At 38.5% G+C, this 18,744-nt stretch overlaps 1 protein-coding gene across 2 annotated transcripts in view; it reads left to right on the top strand.

The window, feature by feature from the left end:
• LRBA (LPS responsive beige-like anchor protein) overlaps window positions 1–18,744 on the top strand; it is a 725,050-nt gene that overhangs the window by 672,779 nt on the left and 33,527 nt on the right. For both annotated transcript variants that reach the window (XM_061142480.1, XM_061142479.1), the window contains exons 49-52: window positions 61–150; window positions 4,530–4,707; window positions 9,368–9,430; window positions 14,408–14,563. In XM_061142480.1, the coding sequence (XP_060998463.1) occupies window positions 61–150; window positions 4,530–4,707; window positions 9,368–9,430; window positions 14,408–14,563 (487 nt within the window). The remainder of the gene's footprint in view (window positions 1–60; window positions 151–4,529; window positions 4,708–9,367; window positions 9,431–14,407; window positions 14,564–18,744) is intronic.

Genomic DNA, 18,744 nt, shown 5'->3' with positions numbered 1-18,744 from the left:
TGGCTCTTTCGCCTGTAATGAGCACCTCTTGACCCTCAAACTTGTCCATGCCTTTTTCAGGCTGTGGAAGCTCAAATCCGAAGTTTTGGGCAGACGCCGTCTCAGCTGCTCATAGAGCCCCACCCTCCCAGAGGCTCTGCCATGCAAGCGGTAAGTGCAGCCTGCTCTCTCCCCATTTCTCGCGTCTCTTTGAGACCCTGCTCGACATTCTTAACAGTCTTCATTGTACTTGAGCTTCTCCACCACACCTTGGCCTATTCTTCTAATGTACTATTTGTGAACCTGCTAACAGCCAGCAAATACTGCCTGTTCTGGACTCTTAAAGAAGGCAGGCATTGCCCCAATGCTTCAGTATTTCATCAGGGCGTCATGTTCTGTGTTGCAGAATTAAAAGTTCCATCACTCTCTTATATCCTCATTCTAGGGTAGAGGGTGGATACGTTTTCTGGTTTGATCCTATGAGTGCCTAGATTAGTTTTCCTATTGTGTTTATTCTTTACATCCCAATGTTTTTCACTTTGGGAATTTTGAAAGTAATCCTAATACATAGGCTATGTTACTGAGAGTCAGGAACCTTGGAGGAAAAAATGATGGTGTGAGATACCAAACACCCAAAGCTTAGTGCCTGAAACAGTGATTTTTCTTTCCTGTGATTCTGAGGGCTAGATCGGCATTTCTTCTTGTTCACCTTGCCTCCCTAGGCACTGCTGTGGCGGGTGCTGAGAGGGAGACTGCTCTTTCCACGTGGTCTTTCATCAAGGAAGTTGGCCCAGGCCACGCCCACTCACAGTGTTCCAGGAGAACACTTTTGCGTGACTTTTTGAAGCTTGCTTTTGAACTTGCATAGCATCATTTATGCTGCTTTCTATTGGCCAAAGCAAGTCAGAGGCCCGCCTAGAATCAGAAGCAGGGAAATAGACTAGAGCTGTAAAATCTGTGGCTGTTCCTCCTTCATGGTTCCTGAAATTTTGGGGGGAAGTTCTTTCATGACAAAAAAAATATTCAGCATAGGAACAGACATTGCATGGCATGATAAAAATATTTTAAGTGTAGGCTATAGGTGTTTTATTTTTTCTTGAATTGTCCATCAGTAAAACAAGCTGCTCATTACTGTTTTAAAGTAAGAATGGGGACATAGAGTCTGTTTCCATAAATGCAATGAATAATTTAGAATAGGTTCTAATTCCATGTTGGGGCTTAGAATGGTAGGATTTCATAGGTGCTGGGAAGGAGAGGGGCAGCCAGCAGGGCCCAGGATACAGACGTAGTCCTCTGTGCCTCTGACTCTGCCTCTTCCCACCTTTCCTTCTTCTTTGTGTCTTTTCCCCTTTTCCCATCTTTGTCATCTTCTTTCTTCTTCCAAGTCTTTTTTCCCCTTCTTTCTCTAATGATACGAATTGGCCATTATTATAAACTACAAACATTTAAACATTTACTTGCATCACCTTTTCCCCTCAGTGTTTTTAAGCAGGGGAAATCATATTTAAAAGAACGTAAAGGGGAGCTTTTAGTGAAAAGACTACACAGAAAGTGGACATTTGGCAAGAACAATGGAAGATAATGCCATAAAAATAGTACGAATGATTTATGTTTGGGGATTGGAATTAGTTTTAGTAATAGCTTGTCAATGAGACGCCGGCTGCTGCAGTGCTGGCTAATGGAAGCACCTCTCCTGCTCCATTGACTTCCTACCTGGGTCACTGCACAGCCGTGGTCCCTGGGGCCAAGAGGGGGCTCCTACTGCCAAGCCTCTCTCCGTGACCAAAGGATGACTGGCCCACCGAGGCAGATCAGCCTCCCCGTCCCGAGGACAGGAGGCCATCTTTCCCATTATCTTTATCCTCTGAATCGAAAACCTGAACTCTTTTTCAGACCCTGTGCAAATGGTGCTTTTCCCTCTCACACATATGTGGGTGGGAAACAAAAGTGTGTTAGAAAGAAACCAGAGTTGTCAACAAGTGCGCACGTAATCTGGGAAAACCGAATGAAATCTAGCTATCGAGCTGCCCCACTTCTATGTCAGACGGGGCTGGCAGGGGCCCCCGGGGTTGATGAGGGTTTCTTTCTCTACCCCCACCCCCCACCCCGTGCCTGGCTGTCCTGCTCATCAGCAGCTGTCACCATCCCTCTGGGCGAGCCCAGTGGGCCGGGCTGGCCTTTTCTTGCATCTTGTGCCCCTCGTTCCACACTCACTGGCCACGGATGCGATGGCACTCCCCGGAGCGTTTCTTGCTCCTTGCCTCGGTTAGGCGCTCTCATCAGGCTGAAAGGCGCAGGAACTACCCGAGAGCCAGCATGTCCTCAGGATGCAGGAGCGGCTCTGGAGGCGGTGTCCGCAGCTTTCTGGGGAGGAGGGCTCTTCTTGCCGTGTGGCTAAGAGTTGGCCCGCTAGAGGCACTGTGTACACAAGGCATTCTTCCTATATGTTAGAGATTTTTCCATGTTTTTTTAAGGGCGTAAACATTGGAATTATTCAATTTGAACCTAATTGTATTTGCAATATGAGCTGTTAAGCTCAGAAATACGTATCAGCTTCCTTTCAGTGAGACTTCATGATGTATGTTGTCATCTGACTTCCTCAGAGTTTATAAATTGACTTTGGTAAATATTATTTTTTTTTTAAAAAAACCCACACAGTTGAAAAACACGGTTTGGTTTTCTGAAATGACATTCATTTCCTTGTCTGCAGACTTCATCAAAGCTAGCTTATAGGAAATTTTGTTTGTGGTTGGCTCATTGCTTCTCATTTTTACAGAATTTCACAGAAATCCTTAAAACCATGTCAGGGGTTCTCAGCATAACAAAGGTTGCTTATTGATATCAGAGGTTTTAAAACTCAAAGACCCAAATGTTTATTGCTTTTACTACTATTCAGATGAGTTCCCCCATCAGTGATGACTGCAGCACACATACACATACACACAAATGGAGCAGAAATTAAAGCCGCCTCGTGCTGTGTTAAGCGCGTGAGCCATAATATACACCAGGTGTAGTAATTAGCAGGCCCACGAAGGCTGCCTATTTGTCTGGTTTTGCTGCTGTTGCTGTATCCCCCTGTGTTTTCACACCATCAGATAGTTGGATTTAATTGAGGCCACATCAGATGAGGCATTACTGACACCTTTAATTGAATGAGCATCCAGGGAGGATTAACTCATAATATTGATTGGCTTTTAGCCACTTGCTCAGAAGGGTGTCTGGGTAGCTTATTAGTTGCCTTTATTTACACCTTTATGCAAAGAGTGCAAATAGGAATTCTTAGTGCAATATGTTTTTCTAAGTACTCTTAATAACTTTTTTAAAAGGACTGATAATAAAAATGCAAATGTATTTAATTTTTTATTAGCAGTTCTGAATGAATATGTGTTAAATATATGTGCCTACACATTTACATATACCTGGTATTTTGAAATATGACAATAGGAGAGCAACCAGAAGCACTTCATCAAGGTGTTTCAATTCTGAATGATACTCATCAGCTATTAGAAAATAGACATGGCTGTGGAGAATTGCTGAAAATGCACAGTGCAATTACTGTATTAGCATAGTACCACAAAGTATAAATAAAGCCAATAAATCAGTGTGGTGTTTTATGTCTCAGATTATGACATATGGTTTGTAGGAATGTTCTAAATCCTTAGTAGTCTTCCAGATTTATTTTGTTGCTAGCTATTAGAACAGTTTTTTGTTTGTCATTTCAGTTATATTTTGCTTTTCAAAGGAGAAATCACAAGTCTTGAGCATTAGTTTCTTTTCCGACTGGGAGAAGAGGCATCTAGGTATTTCTGTTTATCCTTAGCTACAGCAGAAAGCAGTGGCATTTGCATTATAATAGGGCAGTGTTTATGACTTGGTACACTATATAAATATATTGTTTTTACAAGTACACTTAATTATGCATTGCTTTGAAACACCTTTATAATTAAGTTTGTGTATCACGTTCATAAATTATTTCTCTACTGTAATAATACATGCATGCTGTACAACTGTTGTTTATAAATATATTTGTTAATTAATTATCTCTTTATTTAGTTGTCAAAATCCCCATACTGACTCAACACAACTTTTGATAATCTTTGGCAATTACCTTGGCTGGCTTTTGTGCCTATGGCCTGTTCTCATTCTTTTATTTTTTCTCTTTTGTACTTGATGCATAATAATTGTTGGAATGGTTTAACACAATCCTCAAAACTTTGCCTATTTAGAATCTAAATCAAATTACTCTTTTTAGTTCTTCTTGGGAATGGGGTGGGGAAGAGAGTTAATAAAAATTTATGGATTTTTAAAGTGACTGTTCATGTATTTTACTTTGGTCACCTAGAAATTCAACTAATGACATGTGGAAACCAAACAAATCCTAATTGCTGTTTCTCTAAGCCTTTCTGCTCACTGTGCTCTCACTTGCAACTTGGGTTAACATGGTCTTCCTCTTCTTTTCCTACACCCTCTTTCTTTCCTGTCTTTCCTTGTCTTTCCTTCTCGTATATTTGGATCTTGTCTTGCCCACTCAACAGTATCTCCTCCTGCAGAGCCCATTGATGTTCACAGACCAGGCTCAGCAGGATGTTATCATGGTTCTAAAGTTCCCCTCCAATTCCCCTGTCACTCACGTGGCAGCCAACACCCAGCCTGGGCTGGCGACTCCTGCTGTGATCACAGTCACTGCTAACCGGCTGTTCGCCATGAACAAGTGGCACAACCTTCCAGGTAAGTGAAGACATACCCTTCTAAGGCATAGTAACTGCTGAACACTGTATAAAGATATTGTAAGTGTTAGTCAGTTGTGTCTGACTCTTTGTGACCCCATGGACTGTAGCCTACCAGACTCCTCTTGTCCATGGGATTCTCCACGCAAGAATATCAAAGTTGGTAGCCATTCCCTTCTTCAGGGCATCTTCCCGACCCAGGGATCAGACCCAGGTCTCCCACATTACAGGCAGATTCTTTACCATTTGAGCCACCAGGGATCCAAAATGCATTGTTATATCCACCTATATATGTCATGTCTCAACATTTAGGGTTTTTAGTTTTCAAACATGTTAGTCTGAATCAAAATGTTGAATACTTAAAAAGGTTTAAAGAAGTCCCTCTGAAGCATGTAATATTTATACAAAAGTTAAAACATGAACCGTTCTTTGACATCGAGTGGTTTGTGTTCACTCCTTGGATATAAATATTGTCATATAATAATATTCCATATCATGTCCATAAATAGCCTGTACTGATTTATCAGATGTTCCTTTCCTTCCCACGTATTCATTTGCCCCTTATACACTTCTCATTGTGTACCGTGTGCCTTTTTATGCAGGGCATGGAACTGTGTGTTGTGGGTGATAGAAAAAAAGAACACAAGTTACACAGCCAAAATGCTACAAACCCTTAAGTATATCCTGTTCTTTCATTAAGTGCTGAGGAATTAGGGTGACTAAGGGCAAGATACTGAAACAACCATTAGCATCATAAACCATCACAGCTTGAAGAGACATGAGAGTTGGTCTTGTCCAGGCCCACATTTCCCACTGAACGTACGGAGCCCCCGGGAGCTGCCTTGCACAGTATCACATGTGGCCACTCCGTGGCGGGGCCAGGTTTGAACCCGAGTTTTATGACTCAAATCTTATGATCACTCCTCTGTGATTTATTGCCTCTCATTAGAACAGGAATGTTGGGATCTGGATTTAGCACTGTTCCTTGTGGCCACTGGTTAGAAATTCTCTTTTTAAAGAAGGAAAAATCTTTCAAAGTCCTGGAGATTATAAGGTTTTTATCCCCAAGCCATTGTTTTAGGTAGGAAATTTGAAAGGATAGCCTTTAATAGTCTGTTAACTTGTTATTAAATCTGTAAAGTGTACATAAAGCACTACCCATTATAATACCTAAAATGTTTGCACAGATACAAGTGCTTGAACAAGGATCTTGTGCCATATTAAATGCTAGAATGTTTAGAATGGAACAGAACTGAATTGATGTTCAAATAAAAACTAGATGACTGACTGACTGTGGTCAATAAGGTAATTAGGTACCCTTCATGAAAACTCCATGGTTGGTGTCAGAATTTCTTAAATATAACCATTTTCCTGGCCATTAGAAATGAAATGAATGATGATATTTGATTAGAGAATAGATTTCATAAATGGTATAGAAAGTTAAAATCGAGATACATATAATGTCTCTATTACTAGGTCCTCTTATTCCCTTTTCTTCAAGTGAACTAACTTATCTTGCAGAGGTAAATGTGTATGCAGATGACATACTTATACTTTGGGACTAAAGATCATAATGTGATTAATGAACTTGATTTCTTTGCTGTTGCTTCTCTAAATACCACTCACTAGAAGAAAACCATGCTGGTGGTGTGTTCTGCCAGGCACACAGAGGGTCACCTCCGGCGCTGTGTGCGGCTACAGCCTGGCATGAACACCCAGTGCATGTGGCACCAGGCCCTTCCAGCGCTGCTCAACCTGGGTGGCTGCTCTGGCAGCTCGGGGCCCTCGTTCAGTTTAAACAGAGCCACAACACGTGTGAGGAGAGACAAACCTCTTCAGCTGCTGGGAAGCCCCAAGCACTCTGCATTCCCGCTTTCGTCTAGCCTAGCAGCGAGCAGGAACTGAGCCGGCTCCACCAGAGAGCCCTCTGTCTCTAGCTGATCCTCAGGTATCAGGCTCCCTCCATCCCTGTGATGACTGAGCTCCTGACACTCCCCTTTGAAGCAAGCCCATTTCCCTGCCTGGAAGGCTAGCTGCCCTTCCTGCTTGCTGGTCAGCTGTTCTCCCTGCTCGCCACTTTTTTCTAGTCTGTAAAGTGATTTAGGGGCAGCCTCCTTCTGCTGGAGGACCACATATGGTACGTGCAGCTGCTCTGAGCCCAGGCGCGCGTTTCTGTAAGATGAGAGGAGAGAAGACTGCATGTGTTTTGCCAGCTCCTTGCCTTGAATCCTCCCCACTGAGCCGTCTTTGGGTCTGTACCTTGTGTCACTGATGGTTTTTGTCCCTGTCCTCTGGCTTTATAGCATGATACAGCCACTCTTCACCAGCTAATACAAAGAATGATAACGTATGGAAAAACTCGGGGGATTATCCTGCTACAGTGTTATCCCCAATTGACAGTACACCTACCCCTAAAAGGATTAAGTATACTTTTATTAAATCTGTGCCTCATTTCAGGTGTGTAATAAACATACCTGATCTTTCATCTTATGTTTTGCTCCCTCTACCTGTCAATGTGCCTTGATTGAAACAAATGTCAAAACTTCCTCACAGTTTTTCTTCAGTGACTATCAAATTCATGTTACACTTTTTTTTTTTTAGATTCTGATTCTTTTCTGATATTCTCTGATTCCCATAATTCATTCATAAGACAGCCAGCTCTTGTCAATGTAGTGTCTTGAGTTCTGATTTAGAGAAAAAATCATCTTTATCCTTTCATCTCATTCAGGAGACCTTGAGGAACATCCAGAAAAAATGAAATAATGGCACCTAACCTTCATAGAGCATTTTCTAGCTTCTAAATACTGTTTTAATCACTTCACATCTATTAACTCACTGAATCCCCTCGACAACCTTAAGATGTAGGTTCTATACGTAGGTTGAACCATACAAAATTGCCATTTTAATGGGTCAAGACATTAGGTGTTGGTGATTCCGTGTGGTTCAGCCTAACCCATTGACAGAGCAGGAGCCTGAAACGCTGAGTAGACGTAACTGGCCAGAGGTCACACAGGCAGTCAGGGCAGAGCTGGGACCTGAGGCATCACCAAAAATAGCTCACCTGCTAAATCTCTGTTTTAATGTTTCTGTGGTCCCAGATGCCTGAGGACACAGGGACAGCTTCTTAAGGTATCAGCGTTGAGGGGCACTGGTTTGCTGGAGTAGATGCCCTGCTGGCAGATCAGAGGCTGAGATTCTCCCTGACGAGTCCCTTTGTGTGTGCTGTGATGTCTTTACTGGTCGAGCTGTGATCAGCAAAAACAATACCTTTAGCAAAAGAGGGAGTCCTACGGCTTCCTTTTCTCATCTACTTTAATATTGTATTCATACTCAGCTATAATTTTCAGTGCTAATATTATATATCAGTATTACTGATATTCAGGTATTCTGTCATATTAGTGATCTTCCAAAAGATCATTGAAAAGTCCTTGAAAAGTTGGTATTTACTAACAGTGGAAATGCTGACATAATGAATTTAAAATTAATCTAATGAACACATTGGAATGTATCCCATTTTTTACTTTCAGCCCCTCAAGGACAGTCAGAAAGATGTCTTAAAATCTGATGATATTAATATCATCTTAATCTTAGAATCTGATGATATTAAGCAGAGCTCTAATACCAACCAAGCAGTAGTTAAAATGCTTATGAGTCTATAAAAGGCAGATATTGACCAGAGTGAATGGTTGAGTCATTGGAGGAAAATCTTTTGGAAAAGGACCAAGAATTTAACTCTCAGAATTACAAAGCTGAAAAGATTATCTGTTCTAAACCCTTCATTCTGGGGCTTCTGATTTGCCCAAGGTTGCACAGGTAGCCAGTGGTCGGTCCTGCTTCCTATAATACTTCTCCACTGAAAGTCCTTCTACCTTTCACAGGGCTGAAGCCTATAAAATCTCTTTTCCATCACAAAATAGGTGCCTCTGAATCCTTAAAACCATTTTGAAAATTAAACAAACTATCCTTAGTATGGATTGATTTTTGTTACTCATTTGCTTCTCAGTATTTTTAAATGGAAACCATGGAAATATTAAATATTAATAAAAGTTTTTTTTCCACCACAATCAAATCTTCAGGAAAACATTTCAGCCAAATGCATTTAACTAAAACATTTATCTGCAGATAGCTTTCTTTATTTTTATTCCAACTTTCAATTGATTGATTTAAGTGATGGATGAAACATTGAATGTTCTTTGACTTGGAGCTTTCCCTTTCTCCATCATAAATTGACGTTTTTGTGGATCCTTTGTGCTGCAGCATTCAAAACTGCCTTTTTAAGAAGTAACAAAAAAACTAGTATTTGCTACAGTCAGCAGATGGTTGTCACATTTTGTTTTCAGCGCTCTTTACCACTTAATTTTGTTTTGTTGCAGCATCAGAGGTTGCCAGTCAAGCATCTGCTATAGCTTATGGCCTAGGACTGGAGCCACTGCTGATGGCACATGTTCAGAATAGCACTAATCTAAAATAAATGTTTAATAAGCTAGCCATAGAAGCACCTGGATTTTTTGTTGTTGTTTAAATTTCACAAAACTGTCTTGAGAGATTTGGAGGTTGGAAACAATTCTACATGAGATATGACTTAAGCATTTTTCTGTAGCTCAGTATATGAAAAATAATGCTCTCTCTCTCTCTCTTTTTTTATCTTTTGTGAATTCCAGCTCATCAAGGTGCTGTACAAGACCAGCCATACCAGCTGCCAGTGGAAATCGATCCTCTCATAGGTCTGTCACTTCCTTCTCTCTTTGCGATTCATTAAGCTCTGTATGGTGGCCCTGAAGTGTAGATTACAGTTGTTTTTCACTTGCTGGTTGCTGGGAATGGAATTTTCCTGATAAACCATTTGCATGCAAATTGGAATGCAATGAGCTGTGGCTATGCTGGTATTTCATCAACTCCCCCTCGTTGGTTTGCCTAATTTGAACAGGCCTAGGACGCGTGTCACTGAAAATTAATATGGATGCTGTAATAATGTGTGATTGAGAATGCGCATGAAGTACTGTCAGGATAATATTGGATCTTTTCATCACTCAGACTTGTTGATGAGCAGGAGCGAGGCACGTTATGATGAATTGGTGCACCAGTAATGTGGTGGAGCTCCTTTGCTAGGGAAATTTTCATAATAACAGTGGGTTCTTAGCAGCTCTGTGTTGAGAAAAATAAAACTGTAGTGCCAGGGTTTCATCATTAAAGGAGATCAATCCTTTCTTCCTGGACCCTCCTTTCAGTCTGAGGGGATTAATGTGCAATTGCAGAGCAGTTTCAAAGTTGAAATATATCGCCCAGCCAATGGCAGTGTTAAGATATTTGTATTCATTTTCCTAGGGTCCTGCAGCCCAATAAATTGCCATTGGAGGTTAAATTTGTTCAGAGAGAAAAAAAAAGAAAAAGGAGACCAGAAAGAGCCATTGGGATGAAATGAGCATCTGTGGCAGACAACTTAGAATATTTAATTGCTGCTGTGCTTTTTGAGTGGGCTAGTTGAAATCTCTAGTTTAGCATTTTCCACCCTATAGTGGGGATTTCAACTGTGACTCCACTAAGAATGGTACACCTTGGTATTGAAGTTGCTGTTCAATAACTTTTAGAATAAAAAACCTAATTGCCCAGCTGTCAGGGTATGCTACTAGCATGGATGTTTGTGTTTGTCTTGTAATTTTGTCATATTTCCCCAGCACAAATCAACTTGTTAGTATTGTAAAGGTTTTAGATAAAACATAAGAATAAGCAGATTTATTATTTTAAAATTCAAGGTGTTCCTTGTGCATATGTCACTGTTTTTTGAGGGGAGGTCTCTAACACTGTTGTTTCAGTGGAGAGTCATTAAATGGCCACCATTTGCAGATGAATTATCAAGATGAACTAAAATAACCTGAAGCTGTAAACTGTGTTTTATCATTTTCCCAAATACAAGCAGAAATCTAAGAATGAAGTGTCTATATGAAAGATAACCAGTACCCTGGTTCCTAAATCTTGTTTTGCTTTGAGTAGGTATGATTTGCCATATATTTTTTTAAAAAATTAAATGCCCACTTGGGTAAAGTTCTAAGAGTCAGGAAAATAATAAAACCCATTTGTTGTGCCACTTAGAGCCTGGTTTCTGAAGTACAGAATCATTGTTTGTCTTAAAACTTGATAATGAATATCGTATAGTATAAAATCTAAATGAATTCAGAGATGGTAACCCTGTAGAGAAGGCATGGGCGAAAAGGGCGAGATAGTCAGTATTTTAGGTTTTGTGGGCCGTAGGGTCTCAGACATAACTACTTAACTCTGCTGTTACAGCACGCAAGCAGCCGCAGATGACGTATAAAGAGGCGAGCATTGCTGTGCTCGGTAAATTCATATGCAAACCCAGGCACAAGCCGGATGCAGCCTCCAGGCCACAGTCTTCCCTGCTGACCATTGGTCTTCAGACTGTTCCATGTCTCCTGAAGTAGTTATTTAAAACCACGTATCTTCTCACACGTTTTTAAGTTGACGTCTAAAAAATTTAAATGTGATTATCATCACAAGTTTAAATAGTTGCAAAGGTTATGATTTTTGGCATAGTGTGTAAAATTTTAAGTACATCCAGCAGACACTAAATATCGAAGTCACTTGATAGTCAACCTTTTCTGTTTTTGAAAAATTCACTGGAAGAAATTTTTACCATTTGAATGTTTTTCTCATCTAGAATTTGTACTTTCTGCTTTCCCTACACAATTTTATTTTAACTGTAGAAAATTAATTACCCCATTAAACAATCTTCAGCAATAAAAATATGTATGTAAATATAAATGTTGGGAATTCCTGTGACCATAAGGCCCAGCTTAAAAAAATTAATCCTCATTGAGTTATTAAAAATATTTACATATTTATTAAAATTACAAATTATAAATTTTAATACTATTAAACATACACAACACATACTTTTGAAAATAGGAAATACAGCTTTAATGAATGGGAGTGTCTCCCTAAGTAGTTAATGTATTCATGGATAAACATTATTTGTTGTTGAAAGAGACAGTCTTTGTCAACAGTTCTATCCTAGTTTTTTGTTTCTTATAGATGGACGCTCTCAGGAGTGCTACTCACATGAGAAGATAGATGGGAAAGGAGAGAGTTTTGTTTTAACAATGTCATTCAAATCTTAAAACTCTTTCCGAGTTATGTGACAAAATTCATAGAATGATATATTATTAAGGATTACTTTTATGGTCTGTCATTAAATAATCATTTTAACAATCTATCACTGAAACTTATTTTTAATGATCTATCAATTGACAGCGTGATTAGATCCTCCTTCCATTTATTGAAAGCAATGAATTGGAAACCACCTGCCCTACAGAATGATGTGATACCTAGGCATTCACTTTCTAGCATCAGATCAATAGTTTGAATTGTCTCCTTATTTGGCTTTCAAGAGATTTTTGTACCCTGGAGTAAAGCACCCTAGTAAGATTCTATCTAGTGGAAGAAGAGCGAGCAAAAAGGGAGATAAGAAAGGAAAAGTCACAGGAGAGTTCTCAGGCAAATCTGTTTCAAGCAAGAGAACGCATGAAAGTTGTGGAACCAGAAATTGATTCCCTTAAAACCATCTGTGCCTGTGTATCCCTTGGGAAATCTTATACCAACCCCCACCTCCCAAGGGTAAACATGCTCCAGTTTGTAGACTGCTTATCTAGACAAATATACCTAATTTTCATCAAATAAAAATACTTTCAGTACTGAATCTCGTGAGGTTTACTAGAGAAAACAATGAGATAAAGAAAAGGCAGTTGTAGGGTAGGTTATATAGACTACGTGGATGGATGGACGGATGGATTAGGGGTTGCAGTGTTAAATTATAAGTAGTTATAAGTAATCACTTATTTGGAAAATAGTTCATCTGAATGCTGAAGGGGCATCCGCCTTTACCCCTGATGAGTTTGTAGTCATTCAAATCAAAATTCTATACATGCCCAGGTCTGTCAAATTAGGTCCTCCCAGGAAATAATGCCAAAAAGACCAGTGAAAGTTTATATATCATATAAGTGAAAGTCATATAAACACTAACAAAAATATGGTATTTTTATAATTTTCATGTGGAATGAAGAACTATAGTAACCAGTATAGAAAATACCATATATCTTGTTTTAAGTTGCTAGGTTTCTTGAAATTAAAAGATTTGATTGTATCACACAGGTTCACTGCAGTGAGAGGCTAATGTCTCTCCATGATACACTATGATACACAAAAGCTTTTTTACCTGCCAGAAACTTCCCTTTGTGTGGAAGGAGAGGGGAAGTGATTCCTGACTAGAGGCCTACCCTTTTTACTTCTGGTGTCACTCTCTAGGCCATTAATCTCCCCAAAGTATACGAAGGCTATTAACAAACAGTTATCTGATAATCTTACGTGGTTAGGTTGTACAGTCAGACACTAGCAGAATTTTGCAGGATTTCACGTGAATATGTTTGCTATGTTCTGTATGCCATGAGGGCAAGGGATATTTTATCCCTCTGTATCCCAGCAGAGGACTGGGAAGTATTTTGAACACTTTTTTTCTTCCATATTAGTTTCTGAGCCTTCTATTGAATTGGCCGTCTTAACTTATTACATACAATGAATATAACATAGATATATATTTTTAATTTTTATCAATCATGCATCTATGGTGTTTTTCTTCAATAAAAGCTGAAAGCTATGATGCAAAGAACATAATAATTAGATGTAGACATTCATTTTGTTCTGATTTCTAGTATGATCAAGTTTTCTTTTTTTAGCAGTATAAGAGCTATAATTTGTGTTGGAAAGTTGATAATGAAATAACTCCTAGATCACGAACAGCAGAGCTTTCTATTTGGTTGGCTTCATTAATGCCAGAGAAGTCACCTCTGTGAAAATCCCTTTGCTGATAGTGACATGGTTGATAGTGTGCTTCTGGAGGATTATCACTCTTCGCACGCGTGTGATGTCGTGCTGTGTCCGACTTTGTGCCTGTGACAGGCCCCATCTCAGGTGCCCTGCAAACTCTGAAAACACACTGCCAGCCTGTCTTGTTTTGTTGTTTGCAGAAGTAGCAAGAAAGTTGCAGTCTGCTGTGCTTTGACTTTTTCAATTACAAGTATCCTTAATAAATAGTCATCCCACCCCTTCCTTGCATGCAAGTGCGGCTGTGAATGGGGACATGGGAGTTCACATCTGGTCAAATTAAAGACTTGTTAAAGTCAAACATGTACAAGATGCTCCAATATTTCAAATATATGACATTTAAATTCTAATATCTCTTCCTTGTGACAAAAAGTTAGAGGTAATAGATTGTCACAACATGAATCCATTCTCATGACAATAGATGTAATGAGATTGTCAGAAACACAAACCTAACTGTGATGCAGTCTGGAGATTCTAATCTAGTTTGGTCCTGCCCAAGAGCTAGATAGCATGTTCTGAGAATTGTACACCACGTATTTTAAAATTGTAGCGTATTATTGTTTCTTTCCTCTAGGCAGAATCTCTCACCGAGCTGTTGAAGTTGGCTGCCCTCATTCTTCCAACAATCGGATTCTGCTTTCCTGTGGCTTTTCAAATATTATTATATTTAAAACTAAAAATCAAATGTTCTTATCCTGGAATGTGTTGTCTCTCCTCCCTTGGCCCCAGCCCCCAGCATGACAAATTACGGGATTTCTTTGCGCATGTGGGTTTATAGGCTTTTTTTTCCCCCTCTGTTCTTATAGCCAGCAATACAGGAATGCACAGGAGGCAAATCACTGACCTCTTAGACCAAAGCATTCAGGTCCATTCCCAGTGTTTTGTCATCACGTCGGACAACCGCTACATCCTCCTCTGTGGCTTCTGGGATAAGAGTTTCCGCGTCTATTCTACAGACACAGGTAACCACCTCATTTCTTTATCAGTGAACTCAAGTTTACAAGTGGCAGTAAGAGGCTTAAAAGGCTTTCTCATCTCCCCTGTAAAAGTTACAGAATTCTAAAATGTGTAAAATATAGTTTTCCCCTTCAAGTAATAATCTATTCTATAATCCATTAATAATTTAACTTCAGAATGTTTTTAAAGGGGCAGGTTTTGGTAGGTTTGTCTCCCAAGCTTCATACTTACAAGTGAATGATTTATTTTGAAAACATATCCTGGTGTGTAAATACCATATGTACATGTCCATGCATAATCATATGGCAAGTGCACATACTTATAGGTGTACTTCCCCACTTTAATATTATTTAAAGGTTATTTTTTCCCTGGAAATTCTAAGTGTGTTTCCTGCGACTGGCTATCTTGCCTCCACCCAGTTCCACTGAATCTTGCTGAAAACTACATCATTGTGAAGAAAAGTAGCTAACTCCTTATTCATTTGCATGCAACCCCCTAAGGAACTAACCAAACTCAAATCACTGTTATTATAGGATATCCAATCCAATGAATGGTTATATATTTTTACATATAGGCAATTGTGAACATTGAAAAATTTAATGGAGTCTCTTTAAAGTATTTTAGAAACTGTTAGAGAATGACATAAACTTATACTGAATATGTAGTTGTATATTTAAAATAATTAAAATTAGATAGTAATGCATTAGAACTTAAATACCATGGAGGTAGATAGTTCAACTAAAACAAGGATCTACAAATAATTATATTGATTAAATATTCTGGGGATAGGAAATTTTTTAAATTGACATTTCTAATTAATTAACTATTTTACAGCAAATCCTCTTTCAGTCATGTTAGCAATCTCTATACAATGTATGAGTCCATACTCCTACCTTAGTAAGTGTAGTATATTAAAAAATTAATTCTTGGGTATTCAGGGAGTTTGTCCTAGCTACATTTTGATGACTCTATTATAACCTAGCAATGAGAGAGTAGGGAAAAATAGTTGAATATGTACTGTGTATAGAATAAACCCTAGAAGTTGTTTTTAGACATGATCTCATTTAATTTTTGTTTTAGGGAATCAATGACCTAATATTTTTATAATTTACTTCTTTATTCTGGAGGTAGGTTCAGAAAGAAAACATCATTCAAGTCTTTCTGGTTACTTGGGCTTTTACTATGACGTTGATTACTGTTGAACCTAAAACTCCTCTGAAATTCTTTAAAAATGCATTGGAGACTGACAAGTTTTCTTAAAATTATTTTTTATTGTAATAGATTTTCTCTGGCTTAATATTCAAGTTTAAATTTTAACCTTTTCTTTCACTATTATGGTAATGACAACCCTAGTGTTATTTTACCTCAAACTATGCTCCCTTCTTCACAAACTTTCAGATTAAAATTGTTACATCCTATCACAAGGTTTTCTTAAAGATTCTTTTAGATTCAGATTGTTTTTTATACATTGAAAATTATCTTTCAATTTACGTACAGTAAAATTCCTTATTTTGGTTTTTAGTTTCATTAGTCTCAGGGCATTGTATCCCATTATGTAACCACTCCCATAGTTAAGATGCAGAGTAGCAGAAAATCCCCAGAAACCCCCTGGGTTGCCCCTTCATAGTCACTTTCTTCCCTCACCTCAGCCACTTCAGAATTGCTGATATGCTCTTCATCTCTGCCTTTTCCAGAATGTCCTACAATGGGATCATATATTATGTCAGTCTTTGGTTTCGACATTTGAGCCTTGACTTTGTTGACATTTTGTATCATCTTAAAGACACTGAATATTGATATTTGTAAATTAAAGCTAACCTCTTTAACCTTTTACTTGACCCTTTGTAAAGTAAAAGCTAACCTTTAGGCTTCCCTTATAGCTCAGTTGGTAAAGAATCTGCCTGTAATGCAAGAGACCCGGGTTCGATTCCTGGGTCAGGAAGATCTCCTGGAGAAGGAAATGGCAACCTACTCCAGTGTTCTTGCCTAGAGAATTCCATGTCCTGGCAGGCTACAGTCCATGGGGTTGCAAGAGTCGGACACGACTTAGCAACTAAACCATCACCACCAAAGCTAACTTCACTTTTATATAATACTCTTAATAAAATAATTTTTATAGTCACACAGTTCTCTAGAATTTATAAAATATCTTTATTCTCATACATGATATTGTGTCAGCCTCACGGTAATCTTAGGAGATTGAACGGGTGTCCTTAGGCCCATTTTTTCGATGATGAAACAAAGGTTTGAAAAAGTTAAGTATCTTGTTGAAATTTGCATAGGTAATGGTGCTAGACCTGGGCATTGGAGGTCTTCTGACCTCAGATGTGGCATCTTTGTGATTATTCCTTTTTATCTCATACAAGTGTTACCCATTTAAAATCTAGGTTCCTAGAATGTCTGGCATGTTACTTTAGACTTAATAAACTAGATGGCATTCCTTCCTGTCTTCCCAAAAGCCTTCTACTTTATTGTTTTTTAAAATATGCACAAGTGTGTGTATGTATAAAACACTTTCATAAGAAAGTAGTCTCAAAAAAAAATTAATTTAAAAAAAAAAAAAAAAAGAAAGTAGTCTCATTTTAAACTTCATTTCAGTGGGACTGAGCACGTATACCAAAAATATTTATACTTTCCAGGAAAGTTTTGAAAAAAATCTCATATGATCATTCTAATACCTTTCTTACTATCTTGAATACAAACTCTGATGCAAATTTTATTTAAAATTATTTAAATTTTAAATGTGTTAGTGTCTTCATGATGATAAGAATATTAAATGTTTTCTCCTAAGTTTAGCAGAGAAGTTTAACAAAAAAATTGTATGATCAATAATATATAATGGCAGAGCTATCACAAGTGTTGAATTCAATTATATTTTGGCACGTAAACCAAAAAAAAAAATCCTTCTCTTATTAGATTTGGCGGGGTGGGGAGGCGGGGGTAGAGAGAAACACGGTTGTAGCAGGAAATTCTTTAAACATAAATCATGTTTTCAAGACACCACCAGAGCAGCAGAGGCAACAATAAAACCTTCCCTCGGCAGTGGGAATTATTTTCAGGCCACATTTTAGATTCAGTGGTGCAGGGTCCTGAGCTTGGATTTTTTTTTTTTTTTTTTATTTGTGGCACAGCTGTCAAATAAAACATTAACTAGAAAATTTGTTCTGTCAAAAAAAGGATATTCTAGTGCTTGTGGTAATATTTGATATTAGTGTGTGGAGAGGTGGACTGGTATTAAAGGAAACAAAAAATAAAGCTTGAGGAACACTTATGAGATTATCAGAAAATAATTTACCAAAAAGAACAGCAGGTATTTATATGGTGTGATTTATTTAGGAGGAGTGAACCTCCACCTCATAGCAATAACAAATATTGCTGAGGAACGCTGCCAGACAGGAAAAAGCAAACTGGGAAAAAAAAAAAAATAATAATGTTTTCCAGAGTTGAGCCCAGAGTATAAATTGTGGAGAATGAAGTTAATTTGTATTAAAACATGAAACTCTTTAGATGTACGTGCTTACCCGTCACCCCCTCGTCTCAGTCTTCCCTGATGCCCAGCCTGGATTTGTTCTCTCCTGTTTTCCCACTGCCCCTCTCTCTCCTCTCTTCTCGTGGTTGACACTAGTCGCAGTTACACGTCTGTTTTTGTTTGTTTCTCTGTCTACCACTATATACAAGTAAGAAGATGTAATGCTCGGCACCTGGTAGGTGCTCAGTAAATGTTGGTTGAATGAAAAATAACTGTGATAACTTTTAGGGGCAAAAATTAAAACACTGGGAAATTTTAATTAAAAAAGAAACCACAGTCTGACTATACAGTTTCCTAACATGGACATTGTAGACATAGAATGATGACTTCATTAATGAGAAGTAACAAATTATTATGTGTCTTGAGAAATTCTGACAGTCTTTTTCATCCATCCCACTTTTACAGCTAAAACTTTCCACTTTGTTCTCACTAGCTGGAAACTAAGCAGGTTACCAAGCAGATAGTTGCTCTTTCGCAGGCCTCCTGGTGTACGTGGTGGAGCATTTGCGTTTTCTGTTTATGCCACAGACCTCACATACCCAGATGTATTACTTTGCTCATCTTCACTTCTACAGCCCACTGAATTGATGGTTGTCAAATCTTAAATAAATCTACTCTAAACAACCTATTTAAATCACTTGTATAGTTGACATGCTC

The sequence above is a fragment of the Dama dama genome, chromosome 5 (assembly GCF_033118175.1).
Source record: "Dama dama isolate Ldn47 chromosome 5, ASM3311817v1, whole genome shotgun sequence".
Classification (NCBI taxonomy): domain Eukaryota; kingdom Metazoa; phylum Chordata; class Mammalia; order Artiodactyla; family Cervidae; genus Dama; species Dama dama.
This window is presented reverse-complemented; position numbering and strand designations above follow the sequence as displayed.